General features: G+C 45.2%; 1 protein-coding gene across 1 annotated transcript in view; it reads left to right on the top strand.

The window, feature by feature from the left end:
* The window catches only part of ITK (IL2 inducible T cell kinase), a 42,666-nt gene extending 23,543 nt beyond the window's left edge, over positions 1-19,123 (top strand). The window contains exons 5-17 of the mRNA XM_054037750.1: positions 267-307; positions 947-1,098; positions 2,357-2,422; positions 3,446-3,500; positions 5,499-5,578; positions 7,562-7,698; positions 9,114-9,188; positions 9,921-10,092; positions 11,122-11,338; positions 12,464-12,528; positions 12,620-12,738; positions 16,237-16,394; positions 16,962-19,123. Of these exons, the coding sequence (XP_053893725.1) occupies positions 267-307; positions 947-1,098; positions 2,357-2,422; positions 3,446-3,500; positions 5,499-5,578; positions 7,562-7,698; positions 9,114-9,188; positions 9,921-10,092; positions 11,122-11,338; positions 12,464-12,528; positions 12,620-12,738; positions 16,237-16,394; positions 16,962-17,033 (1,409 nt within the window). The 3' untranslated portion in view covers positions 17,034-19,123. The remainder of the gene's footprint in view (positions 1-266; positions 308-946; positions 1,099-2,356; positions 2,423-3,445; positions 3,501-5,498; positions 5,579-7,561; positions 7,699-9,113; positions 9,189-9,920; positions 10,093-11,121; positions 11,339-12,463; positions 12,529-12,619; positions 12,739-16,236; positions 16,395-16,961) is intronic.

Below are 19,123 nucleotides of genomic sequence, written 5' to 3'. Positions count from 1 at the left end.
CCGACAGTTGCTTTCCACTGCTGTCTGGGCAACCCCCATACAACACCTTCAGGTCAAGTTCTTCTGGTTGAAAGATGCTATGCAAGTGTGAGGGTCTTTTTTTACTTCTTAGTTCAACAGCAATAAGGAGCCAAGCCTTGTTATTCTGAAATTAGGTTGTCTTCTCTACACCTCAGCCATTTCAACGCCACTTACATGGCTCCCTGATATTCTTCTCTGGTTTTGTCTAGATTGGTTCCAAATTAATTGACTTCATTTCATTTCAGCCTCCAAGAAGCCTCTTCCTCCCACTCCTGAAGATAACTGGGTGAGTGCAGCGAGGCAGAAGAAGCCTCAGCAGTGGCTTGTCTGATTAACTTGCACGGGGGGAAATGCCCCATTTAGGGGTCATTGCTGTTCAGTGCACTATTCTGTGCAAAGAGATTAGCACGCCCCTGAGCCTTCCTGGATTCCGCGCTTCTCTTGGATTTTCACCTTTGTCTTTCTCAAACTGTGTATGAGCAGCACCATGTTAGGAGCTAAGTTTGCTCAGGAAGATGCAGTTTCGCTTGACAAAAGCGCAGCCGCTTTGCAATATTTTGCGTTGTTGCGAGAGAGCAGCAGGAGCACCGTTCTGCGCAGTCACCCCCACACTGAAACACATCACGCTTATTCCACGTCAAAGGCTGACAAGCTCAGCAACACTGATAACCCGTCCTCATGTTGCTCCTTCCCCAGGCAGCCGGGGTTGCTGTTGTCCAGAAGGGCTGGGAATTTCTCAGTGATCCCAGCATCCCCCACCAGGGGCCTAGAGACTCAATCGTTTTCCCATGTACATTTCCCAGCATCGAGAATATGAGATCCATTATGGAAGGCACATTTCACCGACTTAGCAGTTAATGGCTACTTGCCCTTTATTTTTGTGGCTATAAATTCTGAGCCTGGTTATCGTTTTCCTTTTTTGCAGAGGTTGTTGCTAGACCCCAAGGATGCTTTAGTAATGGCCATATATGACTACAAGGTTCAGAATCCCCAGGAGCTGACCTTACAGCGCGGTGAGGAGTACTACGTTCTCGACAACTCTGAGGATCATTGGTGGATGGTTCAGGATAAGAATGGGTAGGTACCTTTGTCCTACCAGCGCCTAAGTCATCTGTAAATCTGCTGTGTGCGTCCATCACAAAACACACTCCATAAAAAAATGGCTGAGGGACAGAGTCTGGTACCCTTACTCACCTTGAGTAGCACCTTCCTCGAGGAGGGGTCCCATTGACTTCAGTGGAACAGCTAATGGAAAAGGTAGCATTAGGAAATGCTTATGTATATGGAATCTGGCCTTTTCATTAAAACACATTCATTTTCATACCAACCCACAGCTGGCAACACAGGCCTACAGCTTTGGAAACCAGAATTCTGCAAAGCCTGCAGAGAATAAAGCCCAAACAGGAAGCAGAAGCTACTTAGCTCCAGTGTTTTCAGGATAATATTCTCCAGGTTACAGCACAGAACAGTTTAAAACTGGCTGAATTAATCATATTAACCCTGCAGCTCCCAAGCAGTCTGGTTCCATAACCCTTGCTGAAAATGAGTAATTCAACTGAAACACTGGGTCTATGTGTGAGTAAGAACTCCCCGCAGCCCTGAGCACAGAGCCATGTGTAACTGCATGGCTCTGGATGGAGCACTGTGCCTACGGCTGGATGGGAGACAGTTTTCCTGTCTCATGAGAATTTGTGAGGTTTTGAAACTTTTTCCCATCCCAAATCAGGATGAAAAGTCAAAATCTCAAAAATTTGCATGAACAAAATAAAAAATCAGATTGGGCCAGTTGAATAGTTTTGTTTTGATGATGTCAAAACATTTCATTTTTTTTTTACTATCAGTTAAGTTACATTTTGCAATGAAAAGTCATTCCTACCCCAAACCAGAACGTTTTCTCTTTGGAACAACGTTGAAATGGAACATTTTGACAGTTTTGAAACTTCTTTCAAATTGTTTTTAAAATGGGAAATTTGTTAAAAACCAACCCTTTCCCATAAACAGTTTCTGTTTCAACAAATTGGCGTTTTCCAACAAACCAATGTTTTGTTGGAAGATTTCTCAAACAGTTCTAACTGTGCTGTAGGTACACCCCTTTCATTCACAAATCCTCCAGAACACTCCTTTTCCGCTGGGGTGGAGGGAATATGCTACATCAGCGCCTTACAAATTAATTTTTGTCTAGATTAATTTTTGGCTGGCATCCCTTAAAAACAACAAGCAAATACAGAGCATGGAGTGAGGTTTCCTACAGACTAAAGTTTTCACAGCTGACAGTACATGTACAAAGAAACTCCTGGCTTTCTGATATATTGACATCCTAATCTCCTTTTAACAGTCACGAAGGATATGTACCAAGCAGTTACCTGGTGGAAAAATCACCAGACAACCTGCAAATATACGAGTAAGTAGCTTGAACTTGTTTCATGGGCCCTGACAGCTCCAGTGGCATTGATACTAACCTCCTTTGTAAGGTGCACTGAGATCTAGTGATGAGAAGTACTATATAAGAACTAGGTAGTATTAATATTACAGCTACCGCTGAGTCAGTGAGCCTGAAGTCCCACTGTCTTGCACGTTGTGTGGTCATTATGACACTTGTTTGGGTAATGTTTGACAGCCACACAGAACAGACCTATATGATCATGCTAGTTAGAAGACAGTGGAATCAGGTCCTGTGAGCCTGTCTTGTAACATCACACAAATGAATAGGGAACTGCAGCATTCTCACCTTACCCTTGGTGTTATTCTTGAACAGTCTCATTTTATACTTCTGATGAAGTGATAATGTTAGTTCAAGTCAGTAACTCTTTCCTATCACTAATAAAACTAGGGCTGGTTAAAAATGGGAATTTTCTTCCGTGGACAAATTTTGCACAAAACCAAATATTTTTGTTTGGGGGGGAAAGTTTTCCCTACATTTTAGATTGTTGTCAATGAAATGATTTGAGATTAAAAAAGGGAGTGGGCGGAGGGGAAGGGGAAAAATCCCACAAAACCCCAAACACACGTTTTTGTTTCGGTTCAAATCAAAAGGAAACTAATTGTTCAAACCGATTCATTGAAAACCATCAGGAAAATATGAATGATTTAAACATTTTCTTGAAAGTTTTCATATAATTCAAAGATATTTTTCCATCAAAAATACTTTTCCATGAGACATTTTTGACTGGCCCTACTTTATAAGCTTGATATTAGCCTTTACAAAATGTATTACGTCCCTTGAGTTAACTGGCAATCTAAAGACATGAATATTAATTCATAGCAAATATTGGCAGTTCCATGGTATATTTTCTTCATTGTTATGCTGCACGTTGCTCACTGACATTTTAAAAATGGCTTTGTTTATGCAAGCTAAACAAGGCAATGTACGATGATTGGTCCAAATAGCCTGGAATTGCTGACTGAGTCTTTTTGATGCTTTCAGATGGTACAATAAGAATATCAGCAGAAGCAAAGCAGAAGTACTCCTCAAAGAGGAGGTAAAGTGGTGTTACTTTTTGAATGAATTTGGAAAGCAATGAGTTTGTTTAGACTCCAATCTGCTTAAAAATATTGCATATGAGGAAGGAAGTTAGGTGACTCCCAGTGGGTTAAGGAATTCTATTTTACCTCCAGAGGCCTGGATTCCTGGTTGCCAATGTCGATGAGTTTGTTGGTCTGGAGTTAGTCCCTACAAAACATTTGTCTCTCCATATACCCCATAATTGAGCTTGGCTGGCTGTCTCCGCTTGACATGGGGCCCTGGACTGGAATTGCAAGGAGTGGTCTGCAGGTCAGGAGTGAGGTGCCATGGCAAAGCTCTGCAGGGGAAATTTATACAGCTCCTGCCCTCTCTACAGCCCTAATCCTGAAAAGGGGTCCTCACGAGTGAACCCCTCCACCTAGGCAGATCCCCAATGGGGCTCCATGCAAGTGCCTGCCAAAGTCAGCTGACAACCTAAAGCGAGTGTCAATAAACAGCTCAGGCCGCTCGTTCTCATGAGCACATTTGGCCACATTTCTGTATTCTAAATATGGTTTGTGTTATTCCAAGTTTTCCATGGTTGGTGGGAAGGGAGGTGGCTTAGCTACACCACATGACTCTGCATAGCCCTTGCAGAAAGAGTTCAGGTGATATCTCCTCCTGGAAAACGCCCACTGACATATCCAGAATAGTGCCACCAGCATCACAAAGAGAATGTCCCTCTGCATGTTCCAGGGAAACAGTATGGTGTCAAATGAATAACAATGTTTAATTCATGCATGCAGCGTAGTTGTAGCTGTACCGGTCCCAGGATGTTAGAGAGTCGGGGCAGGTGAAGTAATATCTTTTATTGCACCAACTTCGGTTGTTGAGAATGACCCGCTTTGGAGTCACACAGCACTCAACCTGAAGCAGACTCTGTGTGGCTCGAAAGCTTCTCTCTCTCACCAACAGAAGTTAGTCCAATAAGAGATATTACCTCACTCACCTTGCCTCTAATATTTAATTAATGACAAATGTGGAAAAGATCCTGTGGGTTGCCCGGGCTATCCTAAGCTCCTCCTGTATTTCTGTGCCTGCTGTCACCCAGAGTGTGGTATAAGGAAAGGGCCAAACATGTTTCAAAATAATAAAAAACTTTCCTTGCCTCTCCATAGCTTTTGTGTGAGCACTTTCCCTTTCCAAACAGATGCTCCATAATAACAAGGACTGGTCGAACGTTTTCCTTCATAACTGTTAGTGAAAGGAAAACTGGGGTTTCAACTAAACAAAATTTTTTAAAAAAAAGTTTCTGCTTTCCACAGAAATTTTTGCTGTTTCATCAAAACACTGAACGCCCCGAAACTGAAATATTTTGGGTGAACACCAGAATATTTCAGTTTCTGATATTTTACTGAAGTAAATTTCAGTGAAAAGAGGAAAAAATAACTTGTCAGAATTTTCTCCATTAAACCAAACCCCATTTTCTGACCAGTTCTAGTAACAGCAGAGCAAAAGAGCAAGGTTTTGTTTCTCTGAAAAAATGGCATTTCGGTGGAAATAAAAACTTGTGTGAGCTGGGTTTGTGTTTTGAAAATTTCCTATAAACTCCTACGGGAGGTGGCCAGGTGCCGCTCAGGGAGCTGGTTTCTCCAGTTTCTCACACCAGCGTGACTGCACTGTGGGTTGTAGCTGAGGCATATTTGTCTCAATGACGGTTAGCTGTTTGAGCTTCTCCAGAACGTGTGGCTCTGCATGTGGGCGACTTTTGGTCAGCATTTCCCATCATGAATGGTGAGAGGGAGGGCAAGAAGTGTTCAGAGCAACTCATGCCAGATACATGCTCCAAGTCTCATTGATCAAAGGGGTTATTATTATTAATCAGTTATATCACAGTAGCACCTGGAGTCCCAGTCAAGGACAGAGCCCCATTGTGCTTGGCGCTCATGGACATGTAGTAAAGTGACATACCCCCAACCTGTTTCTACTCATACTGTGCATCTAACCTCCCTTCTTCCTTCTACTTTTGGTGCAGGGTAAGGAAGGTGCCTTCATGGTGAGAGATTCGAGGCAGCCTGGCATGTACACGGTCTCCGTTTTCACCAAGGCATTAAGGTACAGTTGAGCTCAGCAGGTTTCTGCATTGATTAAGTGGCTTCAGCCAGCAACTTATGTGGGAGTCTGAACATCCAGAGTCACTTCTGCTCCTAAAGGAAGAACTCAGGGAGAACCATAATGCTTCTGAAAAAGAGGGATGAACACCTGCAGGCATAGAAGTCTGGCAAACTGCCCTACACAGAGCAAAATACATTGGCGAAAACACACATATGGCTGTGCTCTTGCAAACACGTACGCATACCGCTTTACACATCTGGATAGTCTCATTGATCCCAGGGTAGTACACATGTGCAAAGCTAGTCCCTTAAGTATTTACAGAATCACGGCCTATAAGGGGATTATACAGAATAGACACAACCTGCCACTAGCAGAAAAGGTTTTGGTAATGAAGAAGAAAGCCTACTGCCAAAAAGCAGCAGTAACGATAATTATGCTCACAGCCCATTCTCTGAGAGCTCCTGGCTGTGGTGTTCTGTAGAGTGCCGTGCTCCTTCGGCCTTCTCGAGTTGGTTCCACATGTCCAGAGAGTTTCAGCTCTGGTGGGGCTTTTAGCTGCTGCATTCTTCCACGCAGGTTATCTTCGTCGTTCCTCTTCGCTACTGGAACCAGGTGCTGGTTCAGTGATCACTCAGCGCTTAAGGTGCTTGCACCTTAGTCTCTGTCCAGGTGCAACCAGCTTGCCTAAGAAAAAGAGCTCTTTGTCTGGGAAGCTCAGCCCTTAAAGCAGTGTTGGCAAAAAGGGTGATTTTTCACCAGTTGGGCTAGTTTTTGAAGGCCTCCATGACAAAATACCTGGAATCGGTGACAGGCGACTTTTTGGGCTGCAAATTGTTCCCTGTGCTGAAATCTGGGGGATGTTACTAGGGCTTGTCGCCTTGTCTAGGTGACGGTGGTGGTGTGGCAGCAAAGCACCAGCGCATTAGAGGGGTGTGTGTGCAGAGCGCACCAGCAGCAGCTGCTAGGGTCTCAGAGGCAGGGCTCCAGGCTGGAGCCAGCCCCTGCACTCACTCTGTCGGGCTTGCCTCTCTCAGGCTCTAGGAAGTAGAACTTCCCATCAGGGCCAGCCCCGTGCCTCACACGGTCCTGTCCCCAAGGGGTGAAGCTCCATATTGAGGTTCCCCTGGGGCTGTGTGGACATGGCGGTGCTGCACCGTAACTGCCCCGTATGGACCCTGCTGGGGTGCTGTAAAGGCTATTCGGGGCTACTTGTCTCAGGTGATTTGCTAAAATTCCAGCTGTGAGGTTGGCAACATTGCGTCCCCAATACCACAAGGGAGACCTCTCTGTCTGTACAGGTGCGGCTATCGGGGAAGTGAGAGAGTGAATAAGCAAGCAGGTGGTTTTGTTGATTTTTGTAGCTCACCCCTCTTGTTTCTCTTTCAATATAATGGCTGTCTGCCCCATTGGCAGGCTTAAAATTAGCCCACTAATTCAGCAGCTGAAGGGTCTTCCCTTTGTGTGCAGGGGGACATCTTAGTTAGACCCAAAGGCAGAGTTTCTCCACGCCCTGTTTGTGAGCTCCAGGTTTCATCTTAGCTTTGCGTTTCTCCTTTAAAGGTGAACCTCTTCTTCCTGCCGTCAAAGGGCAGGTCTCCATGCTAGGGAGTAACAGAACACACCATTTACAATTCTAATACCTTACAGCACACCCCTGGGAATCCTGGGTCACAAACATACTTTTCCAATTTGTTGGATTCTGCTATGGATATTTGTAATCTTGACTCCAGGAAGAAGAGCAGAAAGAAGGTTTAACCAACACATGGCTTATGTCGTGCTATGTAGATGCAAAGCTCTGTTGACACCTTGTATTCCGTGGACTTTTTTCCCCCGGGTGCCGCCAAATGTTACAGAAATTCAGGCACAGAACAATTAGGAAAATCTTGGCAGTGTGAGACTGCTCTTGCCTCTTCCCTTCATCTCCCCTACTTCTGGGGTTTTGTTGCTGCCTCTTATTCTTACAGAATATGTCTTCTTTTTCAGCAACGACAACAACCCAGTTATCAAGCATTATCACATCAAAGAGACTGATGAGAACCCCAAGCGGTATTACTTGGCAGAAAAGCATGTGTTTGACTCCATCCCCGAACTCATCAACTACCACCAGCACAACGCAGCAGGTGAGTGCTGTTTTCCCATGCAGTTGGGAAGAGTGAAGGCTCTCAGGACTTCTGCTCTTAAGATGAAATGCTCAGTTGAGTGAATCCCCTTCTGTCTCACTTCTGGCAGCTGATTAGGGGGAGGCTAAAGATCCCATGACACTTTCTGATGACAGTAAAGGGTTAATCTCAACATAGTTTCTAACATTACCTCTCAACTGCAGCAGGTTCTAATGTCTAAGGCCGTGTGTGATCTACTGTAGATTTCAGAGTGGCTGCACTGGCATACAGGACACAGCCCCTGTACTGCCTGTATCCACCCTTTGACATTACAGAGCTCCCAGAGATGCCCTGTGCATGAAAGATGGCCTCTAAATATCAGCAAAAAGAAGAACAGGAGTACTTGTGGCACCTTAGAGACTAACAAATTTATTAGAGCATAAGCTTTCGTGGACTACAGCCCACTTCTTCGGGCTGTAGTCCACGAAAGCTTATGCTCTAATAAATTTGTTAGTCTCTAAGGTGCCACAAGTACTCCTGTTCTTCTTTTTGCGGATACAGACTAACAGGCTGTTACTCTGAAACTCTAAATATCAGGTACCACATGATATTGCAGCAGAAATCAAACATCAGAGAATGGAGACGTCTAATTTACGTAGCGCCTGTTTAGTGACTGAGCAAAAATATAGGTTCTGGCTGATGTAGATCGGAAACTGCTTCCTTCGAGCAGACAGGAAGTCACAACCCTTGACGCGAACAGAGATTCGGCTGCCACCAAGTGGGATTTAGCAGTCACTGCAATGCACTGACAACAGCTAATGCCCTCAGAGCAGGACTTCTCAATTCGTGCTTCTCTAAGAATAAAAAGTTATTTCTAGAAAACACTGGGGTTAGAAATAAAAGACCAGTTTGGGTCACCAGTGGGGTCATTCAATCTGCTTTTTGCAGAACTACTCATTATATGTAGAGTACCTCGTTTCTGACCGACATTGTACCAAATCCCTTCTTGACGAGCTGAAGTGAAGCACTTGGAGCACCTTTTGTGGTTGTAAATTTCATAGTTGCTCTTGCTGTTAAGAATATTTCCCTAACACCTGCCCCAAACTTTTCCAGTGACTTTAATGAAGACTATGCAAACCCTTCCACATTCTGCTTTAGCAAAGCGTCACATACACATTCTCTGATTCAGCAACCCTGACGGAGGACACAATGGCAAGTGTCCCAGTACCTTTTAATCCAGTACAAAATATTAAAACACCTACCTCGGACCTCCCAAAGGTAGCTTTTGCATGGACTGGTACACATTTACTGTCTTTCATTTCTTTGCCCGTTTCCAATGATCAGACATTGTTATGGCGGTATGTGACCTTTGCACTTTTTGCACCATGTTAGTCAGCTGCACTAACCTGGGGCCCATATTTTCCTCCGTGATCCAGGTCTCGTCACTCGTTTGCGGTACGCTGTTTGTTCCTGGAGAGAAAAGGCCCCTATCACTGCAGGACTGAGCTATGGTAAGGAGTTATTCCCCTGCCTATACTTCTCTTGCCTTGAGATAGCATGTTCATCCCCCGGAGCGCAGGTTGGCTCTGTGAGCCTGAATCTCCTTATGGAGACCTCCCAGCAGTAACTGGCAGTTTCCAAGTCTTTACACTCAGACATTTCCAAGAGAGATGACAAGACTTTGAAAGAACTTGTAGGCACCACAACAGGCACATTGTCGATTAAAGGAGCCTCCTGGGAGAAACTGAATAGCTTCCAGTCCTGTTTAAGTCAATATTAAATACTGAAGTGAGTGCAGAAGCAAAACCATTCATCTTCCCAAGTAACCTGTGAGGCTGCCATCTGTGAGAGTTGGGGGCCATGTGATGGGCCCATTGTTGTTGTACATTGTTTCCTACAGTAATATTATTGTTATCGTCATCGTTGTAATTCCTAGAGGCCCAACTGACATCAAGGCCCAGTTTTGCTAGGTGCTGCATATATTCATATGCAGAGATTGTCCCTGCCCTGAAGAATTTACAGTCTAAATAGACAAGACAGACACCAGGTGGGAAAAAGGAATAATTATTATCCCAGGTTTTCAGATGGCAAAGTGGAGTACAGAGAAGTTAAGTGATTTACCCAAAATTACCCAGGCAGAAGCAGATCACCTGAATCCTAGTTCAGTGCCTTACCTGCAAATCCATCCTTCCTCAGAAGTTACTGATAGATCTTTACTCCTTTTGTCCCCTTACTGTTAACAGGAAAATGGGTCATAAATCCTTGGGAGCTAACATTTGTGCAGGAGATTGGCAGTGGTCAGTTTGGGCTGGTCCATCTTGGCTACTGGCTGGATCAGACTAAAGTCGCTATAAAGACCATTCGCGAAGGAGCAATGTCAGAAGAGGACTTTATTGAGGAGGCCCAAGTCATGATGTAAGTGGCCACTCTGTATTCTCAGCTGATATATTGTGGGCATGCTCAGAAGGACAGAAAAAATAAACCCAACCAAGGTTCAGAGCACCCTATTGAAACATTAAAAAAATATCATGTAAACTAAACTGTGCTTAGATGCTGGCTTATTTATTAGAAAGCTGTGTATAAAAGCATGTGCTGTAGCAGTTACTGGCCAGGGGAACTTTTAGTGTGAGAGAATGTGTCTATACTTCTACCAATACCCCAAATGTCCTGCTAGATCACTGTATCTTCAGAACAGGGATGGGGGGTTCTGGACAAAAAATGGCTTTTTGACAAAAACTGCCACAAGAAGAAATTTCATTTAAACTTTTTTGGCTTTTGTTGAAAAAAAAAACCCGAACAATTTTCGATTTTGGGCAATCCGAATTTTTGTTTTGTGCTTTTTTGACAAAAAACAGAACAAAATCCATTTTATCTGAACATGTTCATGGAAAAAACACCACCTTTTTTGACCAGTTGTTCCTGGGGGTGTTTTGGGTGCACAGAATGTGTCAGCAAGTCTTTTCTGACCATACATCTGTGTACTCACGTTGAATGTGAGTGTGACCATAATGAAAAGACAAATGTCTTAGGTAATTGCAAAGTGCGTATGCAAAAGGAAAGGCAGGAAGAGTGTGGAGGCTGGGATGCCTTGATTCGCACCATTAGACTTTCGTCACATACATTGACTCTTCGATAGCCTGGTTCTGATCTCATTTACATCGGTGTAAATCCAGAATAACTCTGTTGAAGTCAATGTTGATACATCAGCGCTGAACTAGTGTGATGTTAGAATCCGCCCCTAAAGTCCCTCTTTTATGTTCACACTTGTCCATCTCACAGCAAGAGCTGCTTACGCTTAGCACCGGGAAGGTTGCAGTGACACTAACAAGGTTTGTTACTGTATAGTGTTTGGGGCATATATTTATGATAATTTCTGTGAGTGATTGCAGATCCTATGAGCCCACCTCACTCTCCTCTCCCCCACATTCCTTTTGTTCCGTGCAGGAAGCTCTCTCATCCCAAGTTAGTCCAGCTGTATGGCGTGTGCATGGAACAGGCTCCCATATGCCTGGTGTTTGAGTTCATGGAGCATGGCTGTTTGTCGGATTACCTCAGAAACCAGCGGGGCAGCTTCTCCAAGGAAACCCTCTTAGGGATGTGCCAAGATGTGTGCGAAGGGATGGCTTATCTGGAGCAGGATTCTGTCATTCACAGAGACCTGGTATGTCCCCCGTAAACCGTCTTGTTCTCTGAGCCAGCCAGGATTGGTTAATGTCTTGGGATTTCCCCCTTGCCTCATTTCAGCTCCCTCACCCTCCCGTGTATCTGTTGGAGAAGGATCTGCCATCTCTCCTCATTGCAGAGCAGTCTGGATTAGCCTATACAAGGCATTTTCACCCCCAATTGTTCCCTGCATCGGCCCAGGGGCTTTTGGCTGAGCCTAGGTGCGTGCTAAGCCCAGAGGAGACTATGAAATAGCAGGGAGTGAGGGAAGCACTCTAGTGGAAGAGGCATCCTCTGGGGCCCTGTCTACTCTCCTTTGCTGGAGGCCGAGAATTGCATTTGGGGGAGGAGGCAGGGGGCAAAGACCCACCCTCTCCTGTACTGCCTCTTCCCCTCACTGCTAACTCCAGCTCCGTCAGTATGGTGGTGCTGGCAACTCTGAGATGAACAAAGTGTTCATGTCTAAGATCAGGGAAGAAGTCAAAGCTCTGCCATCTTCCAGGGTGCACTGTTGCTAACCCCCCTCCTCTGGTATAGTCCCTTTAATTAACCAGTGGTCCCATGGCCAACCGTGGATCTCTGCCATGTATAATTCCATTGCTCGATACAAACGTTGCAGCTGCTGTTTCATGTTACATCAGTCGCTTTTTAAAAGCTGTGTTGGAGAAATGTATTTGTTGTTGTAGAAGAGGGACTGGATTACTCAGCTCAGGTTGCTCCTGGTTCCCAGGGAGGGGGGGTGGGGGGAATAGTTATCGATTGTTTGGCTAACCCAAGCTTAGACAGCATCTGGGTCAGTGGGTAGTTGCCTGAATTTTTAATGGATGGAGAAATAAAAGAGCTGAGCAAACTACAGGTCAAACTTCCCCATGTAGGACTTTCTTAACAACTGGGAAGCACTGAAGTTAAACTGAACTGGAAATTATAGCATTTAAATTGTCTGACCCCATCTCACTATGCGATGTCACTTTTACTCTCCACATTGCTCAGCTAGACAACATTTCTATGGGGAAATTAAGCAGTTCTTTAAATATCGTTTGTCTATAAGAGGACAAGGGAATGAATCACAGCAGAGAAACCTTAAGTACTAATGATCTCCCTGTATTTCTCCCTTTTTTTGCAGGCAGCTCGGAATTGTTTGGTAGGAGAATCCCAAGTTGTCAAAGTGTCGGATTTTGGAATGTCGAGGTAACGTAGCATGTGTGTGGCCTATGAAATGTGACACCTGAGCTTTAACAGTGCGTGTCACTGAGCATGCTCTGCTCTTTGTCTGTTCCAGGTATGTCCTTGATGATCAGTACACTAGCTCCACCGGCACCAAATTCCCAGTCAAATGGTCTGCCCCAGAGGTTTTCTCCTACTCCAACTACAGCACCAAGTCTGATGTCTGGTCATTTGGTAAGAACCTTTTATCAGAACGGGGGAAATTCAGTAAGCTGCAAATCGGATAATCGCCGGGAGCTTGATCCTGAAGGGAAGCCCTTATTCCGGCAGAACACGTGCTGGATTCCGTGGGTCTTTTGTCTGCATAAAGACTGCAGGGGCACTAAATCCTTTGTTCTCAGGACAAAGGAGAAAGAACAATAAACTAGTTAGGCTTTGTGGGGTACTGCAAATCCAACCTGCTGCACCTTTGCAGTACTGCAGCTCCAGGTACTGTCTCAGGTTCAGGAGGCCCGGGGCTGCTACACATGGCGTGTCCAAGATGAGAATGGAGGTGCACTGACAGGGAACTGTAAGGGAACAGGAGTGCAGCCTATGCTATGTCAGCCTTGGACAATGATGTTTTATTCAGAACTCATCGCCGCCTGAGATTTACGCTGCTCACGCCATTTGCTTTATGTACATCTAAAACGTTACTTCTCCCTTCATGCTCTTTTCTCACCTGACCTGCTCTCAGGTTTCCTGGGCCGCTCTGTGACTTGCATTTGTTCCTAACTCTCCCTTCTGCACCCTCACCCCTAAGAAAGCCACTGGACAGTTTTTCAAAGTGCTAACGGCAATGACCTTAGTCCGAACAAAGGCTAATCCATGACATGTCACGCTTGGCCACTAAAGTGTTGGGCAGATTCCCAGCCAGCATGCAACTCCCGGCTCTGCAAAATGACTCCATGCCGCGTGCTGTGCATGGCTTGAAGTCAGGGAGGCTACTCAGAACATTAAGCACTGTGCCCAGGCCTACATGTTGCAGGAGTGGGCCTCAAAGTATTGTGTGCTCAAGAATCTCCTCCTCACTTTGTCCCGCTACGTAGTTTGAAGTAATTTTGCTTATGAAGCCCCGTTGGATGGTTATTAGACTGTCAGTGGGAGTTGGGTGCCTCAGTCTCTTAGGCAGCTTTGAAAATCCAAGCCGGAGGTTTTTGGGATGGGGCTATGTCTACAGCGCTGAGCATTCTGTCATCCCTCATTAAACACACCCGAAAGAATAACAGTTGATAATAGAATCGACTGTGACATCCTACAGCATCCTGGCCATTGTGGAGCTGTGACACAGGGAGAAATGTGCTTTGAAGGTCAGGTTTGGTTTATGTTCTTCTACTCAACCATTCAGAAATGAGTATGGACAATAAGTTAGGAGAGGATTTTCTATCTCAAACTGCCCCTTTAAGGGCCATACAGCTCCCACCAACTTTAGTGTAGTTTGACATTATTTACAGTATTTTGTAGAGCCAAGCTGGGGAAAGTTGATTTAGTTTTATCTAAAGATAGAATGGCACCTTTGTGGGGCTTGTTTGCATTGCACGGCTCTCCTCTGTGAAATTTGCAGATGCCACTGTTGAATGTCCGTCTGACTTATTATCTCCCCTGCAGCAGGGTTTGCAGAGAGGATTCCTCTGTCATGTCATGGCATCATGTCCCTGGGAGTCTTTGTGCTCTATTACACACAGACCATTAATCTGCTCTGTTGGGATTGAAACCATCCTGCTGTGACCAGGCTAAAAGAACTGGACATGAGAACTGACTTCCCAACTCTAGGAACCTGCACATTCGGGGAGTTCAGATGTTTCGGTTATTTCGCAATAAACCCAGTCTCATAGGCCAGGCCCAGCATCCCCTCTGCTAAAGAGTGGTCTGGTGTGGTTGAAATACTGACACCCTTCTCCCTGTTTAAGAATCAACAGTGCTGGGAACTGGACCTTGTTGAGCAAAAATGAAGCTGTATTTATTCCAGATGTATCCTTCTGTCTGGCTACATCAGTCCCTCCTTTTTATACCTTCCTTGGCAGCCCAAGATAAGATGCACATGTACTGCCACACAGGCATATCAGGCGACCACCCGAATCAATCCTGACAAGAGTCAAAATAACTTTTGTTCATTGTATTTATAAGGTCTCCCTACACGACTGCAACATAGTTTGTCGTCATTTTTCTATGCTTGTCTCTCTTCCACCCCACTCCTCCTCTGCCTTTGTGTATCTTTGTTTCTTTCTCCAAGCGAGATGAGACCGTACATTTCCTGCCATCCTTTCTGCTGACTCCCTCTGATATTCTGTCCCAGTGAATTCCTTTGGTATTCATGAGGAGGTAAAATATGCACCATACTCCCTTAGAAATTCCATCGCAATTTCACATGCGTTCATCACAGTTCATGACAACTTGCCATCTCTTCTGGTGAGCAGTTCCCATAGCTGAGGCTTGGGTGGCTAATTTGACCTGTTCAAATTTTATTTCATAGTTTTGCTCCTGCTCATTTGTCAAAATACGAACTAAATCATGCTTGTGACGCATCTGGTACTGCAGTCATGGCTGCTGGAGATGTGCCTCTCCTAGATGCAGTCCATTAAAGGCAAAAACATCATACAAACTAAACTAGCAATGAAGAGTGAGCTCTCTGTTATTCTTCCACCTCTCAGGATGAATATATACCTCCACTTCCTCTGTGAACCTTATGTGCACCTTCAGCTAACTCACCTTCATCTCCAAAGCCTGGGAGATCAAATGAACGCTGTAGTGTTCTTTGAAAGTGAATAAGCCCAGGCTCCATCTGACCAAGTGGGGAAAGCAGTCCTGGAGTCTCACCTTCCAGCACATGGCTACAGATGCAGACATTGAGTTACAGAAAGACTAAGGGTCAGATTGTTAAATGTATTTAGGTGCCTAAACCCTACAGCTCTCAATGGGAGTCAGGCATCTAAATAACATTACAAATCTGGCCCTAAGAGACTTGCCTAAGGTCATGTGATAAGTCAAAGAGTGAGCTGGGAGCAGAATCGCAATAATTATACCTTGGTTTGAGCATTGGCCTACTAAACCCAGGGTTGTGAGTTCAATCCTTGAGGGGGCCATGTAGGCATCTGGGGCAAAATCAGTACTTGGTCCTGCCAGTGACGGCAGGGGGCTGGACTCGATGACCTTTCAAGGTCCCTTCCAGTTCTAGGAGATAGGATATCTCCATTTATTATTAGTAGTAGACCTCATAATACTTTACAATCCTAACTTCCATTTCTTTAAAGTGCCTTAAACACTAGATAGTCCCCCCACCCCCATCACCATAATCTGCCATCATATGGAAGGGAACAGGTACAGTAATCTCTCAAAGTAGAGCAGTTCAACCCAGCTCTTCTTCACTCAACTGCTGTAGACAGAGCATGCTTGGTTCCTGTGGGATGGGTGGGGGACAGAGGAAAGGCTTGTGTCTCAATGACTCTTCGGACTGATGAGGGAGAGAGATGTGGGTGTGATCTGGAGGGGAGTCTGATCTAGTGCTCCTCAGCTGGAAGGATGGTGGTCACCGCCTGGGCTCTTCAGGGATGGGGATTAAAGCCGATAAAAATGGTGGGCTTTGGGGGGGCTGATTGGGGTGCTGAGGCCCCTTCAAACCAACTGTTGGGGAGGGATGTTTTGGGCAGGCCACTGTTGCTCCTTTACTACCCTTTCCTTTTTCGTTTGTTTCAGGAGTGTTGATGTGGGAGGTCTTCAGCGAAGGCAAAATCCCTTACGAAAACCGGACCAACGCAGAGGTGGTGGAAGAAATCAATGCAGGACTCCGGCTGTATAAACCCAAGCTGGCCTCCAAGGCCATATATGAGCTTATGAGCAGCTGCTGGAACGCGGTTAGTACTGTAGCATACGCAGGCAAGATAATATGATCCCTTCCCCCTTGTCTTCACCAAGAAAAATGGTGTGTTCTTAACTCGAGTTAGCTAACATGAGGCAAAATCCTAGGGACAAAGCAGGGTGTAGTTTTCACACAAGTTAACAGGTCACAGTAAACCCTAGGCTCCACCATGGTCTTTAACTTGATCTACTAACTCATGTGACAACTGCAAGCGGCCTCGTCGTCACTAGGATTTTAACTCATGCTAGCTAACGCCAGTTAAGAACACACCCTGCGGGTCCCACTTTAGAGAGCAGCAGTCAAAGCCAGTCAGCCATTATTGGGCCAACTTCTCTGCTGACAGAAAGGAGACATAAATCAGAGGGAGAGCAGCCCTGAACACACGAGATCACATTTGCTTCCCATGACAATTTCAGTCACATTTTCTCTTTTATTTTTCCCCTTTAAGAATTGATTCTACCTTTGTTACCATTCAGCCTCTGGCCCGTTACAAGGTTCTCTCTCTTACCCTGTAGCCCTTTTCAAGTAGGAGTTTAATGCTGTTCTTTTCTTTCTCCCTCAGAGGAAAGAAGACCGACCCCCCTTCTCTGTTCTGCTCTATCAGCTGAGTGAGATCTCTGAATTTGATCTTTAAGCAGGACACCGGCTCACTGAGTGAAGCTGACCAAGAAGCTGGAGTGGGCAGACTACAGAGTTTTCCCTACAGAAAGCATTAACAAAATCCCTCCTACCAGAGATAATGGTACTAGCCAGGTTGGGGCAGAGGCCTGAACTTCCAGCCAGGCCAATCCTTTTCAAGAGCTCCATGTTGAGAAGATGGAGACAGCCGTTTGGTTTAAGACTCTCACAAACCAGCCCAATGATTTAGCGAAGATCCCAGAGCCAGACGACCCAACACGCCAATTTCTCATGAGGATAATAAGGATCAGTGTGTGGCCTCAGAGCTCAGGTATCTGGCATTGTGATTTTAACCCTGGAAGCACCCAAATGAAAGGAAACTTTAGCCTGCCTTGAGAAATGTGTCTCATCACTGACAAGGAGAGATCTATGTAAGATATTATTACCTCATCCACCTTCTCCTTCTAAGCACCATTCAGATGCTTCCAAATTTGCCTGTGTCACAGCCGGTCTGGAGCAGAAAAGGATGGATGGATTAACTGGGACCAGGACACACAGATCCGACAAGTGTTCTGGCTGAGCGTAGCCATTGCATCCTGTATGTTGAAGTGTTAAGACGGTGTCGTTTCTTAGCATGATTCGCTCTGCAGCTCTGGAGTAAGGGGTGTAGGAATCTGGAGAGTGTAAAGTAGAAGAGAGTGTCCAAGTAATACGAACATAGTACCTGAGAAAACTGTGAAAGAAACTATAAGGTCTTTCAAATGTTATATTGTTAGTGGGGGAAAAATACAAATAAAACCACACACGCAGACTTTCTGGTGCAGTTGGGGATGTCTGTGGGGGACAAACAAAGCTGAAGAATGTGTGTGTCAAAATTCTCAGCAAGACTTCTACATAAGAAAAAAAAATTGGCCTCCAAAGATCTCTTTCAGCTTGAACACCAAGGGACAACTTGGCAACGTACTGGGCAGATCACGTCTGGGGCAGGCGAAGGGCGGGAGCTCAGGGTCTCGTCATCCAAGGCGAAAGGCTCCTTTCTAGAGCTACACAGGACCTGGTGTGTTTTCTGAAGAGAGATGGACAGCAAGAGAGAAAGCGCTGGGTGGGAATTCAACAGGCGTGTTCTCAGCTGGGTGACAAGGTTCTGTGGAGGAGGCAGGGAGGCACATGCAGAGAGATGAAACGCTGCAGAGAAGTACAAGTGCTCAGTGCACTTGTGATAATAAAATGAGACCTACCCTCCTCCCCACTCAGAAAAGCAAGAGATCCACCCCCCAAAAAAGACTTCTTTACCTCTTCTGTGAACAAAATTATTGAGCCTTCTGGACACTTTTAAAATCAGTGGATTTACACAGGTGTTACTGAGACCAGACTCTGTCCCATACAGCATATACAGCCACTGACACAATCATTTGCCTAGTTGTGTGGAAAACGCTGGCCTGTATTTTATAATCCAAGCTCCTACGTGAATTGGATGGACCAGGTATTTCATATTGTGTTGGTCTCTGTGTGGTAGTATTAGAAGAAGCTATGTACCATTTACCCAGCATACTTTAACTTAACTAATATTCTAGGAAAACCCAGGGACATTCTTTTTTACGTAACCAGTCTCAAAACCAGAGTGCAAGCTTTGTTAATCCCCAGGATTGCTAAATAAGATTTGGGACTTTTTGCTAAGCATTAGAATAACAGGAAGAGTCTTGAAGGAGCAGTATATAATGTGTATATATATCTATTTTTAATGTTACTCTGTTCAGTTCTTTGTTAGCCACTAGGTCCTGGAATCTCTTCCAGCTCTACGGGTGCATGCTAGGCACTGCTCCTAGCTTATTCATCTCCCACATTTGATTTTGTTCTGCATTAATTTCTTAGCTATACACATGTGAAACTTCATCATGAAACGTTTTCGCAGGCAGGCCATCCTCATGTACAAACCAGAGACGGGTCTGACCCAGCACCTTGGATCCGAACGCCACCAAAAGGTGGGGATGTTTGGCCCCAGATCCAAACTCCACTACTGCCCCTGTCTGTTTGATAGTCTGAACCAAAACCTGGGGCACAGGGCCGGTGCAAGGAAGTTTCATGCCCTAGGCGAAACTTCCACCT

This window comes from Malaclemys terrapin, chromosome 8 (assembly GCF_027887155.1).
Source record: "Malaclemys terrapin pileata isolate rMalTer1 chromosome 8, rMalTer1.hap1, whole genome shotgun sequence".
Taxonomy (NCBI): domain Eukaryota; kingdom Metazoa; phylum Chordata; order Testudines; family Emydidae; genus Malaclemys; species Malaclemys terrapin.
Note: the sequence above shows the minus strand (reverse complement) of the source record. Positions and strands in the feature narration are given on the sequence as shown.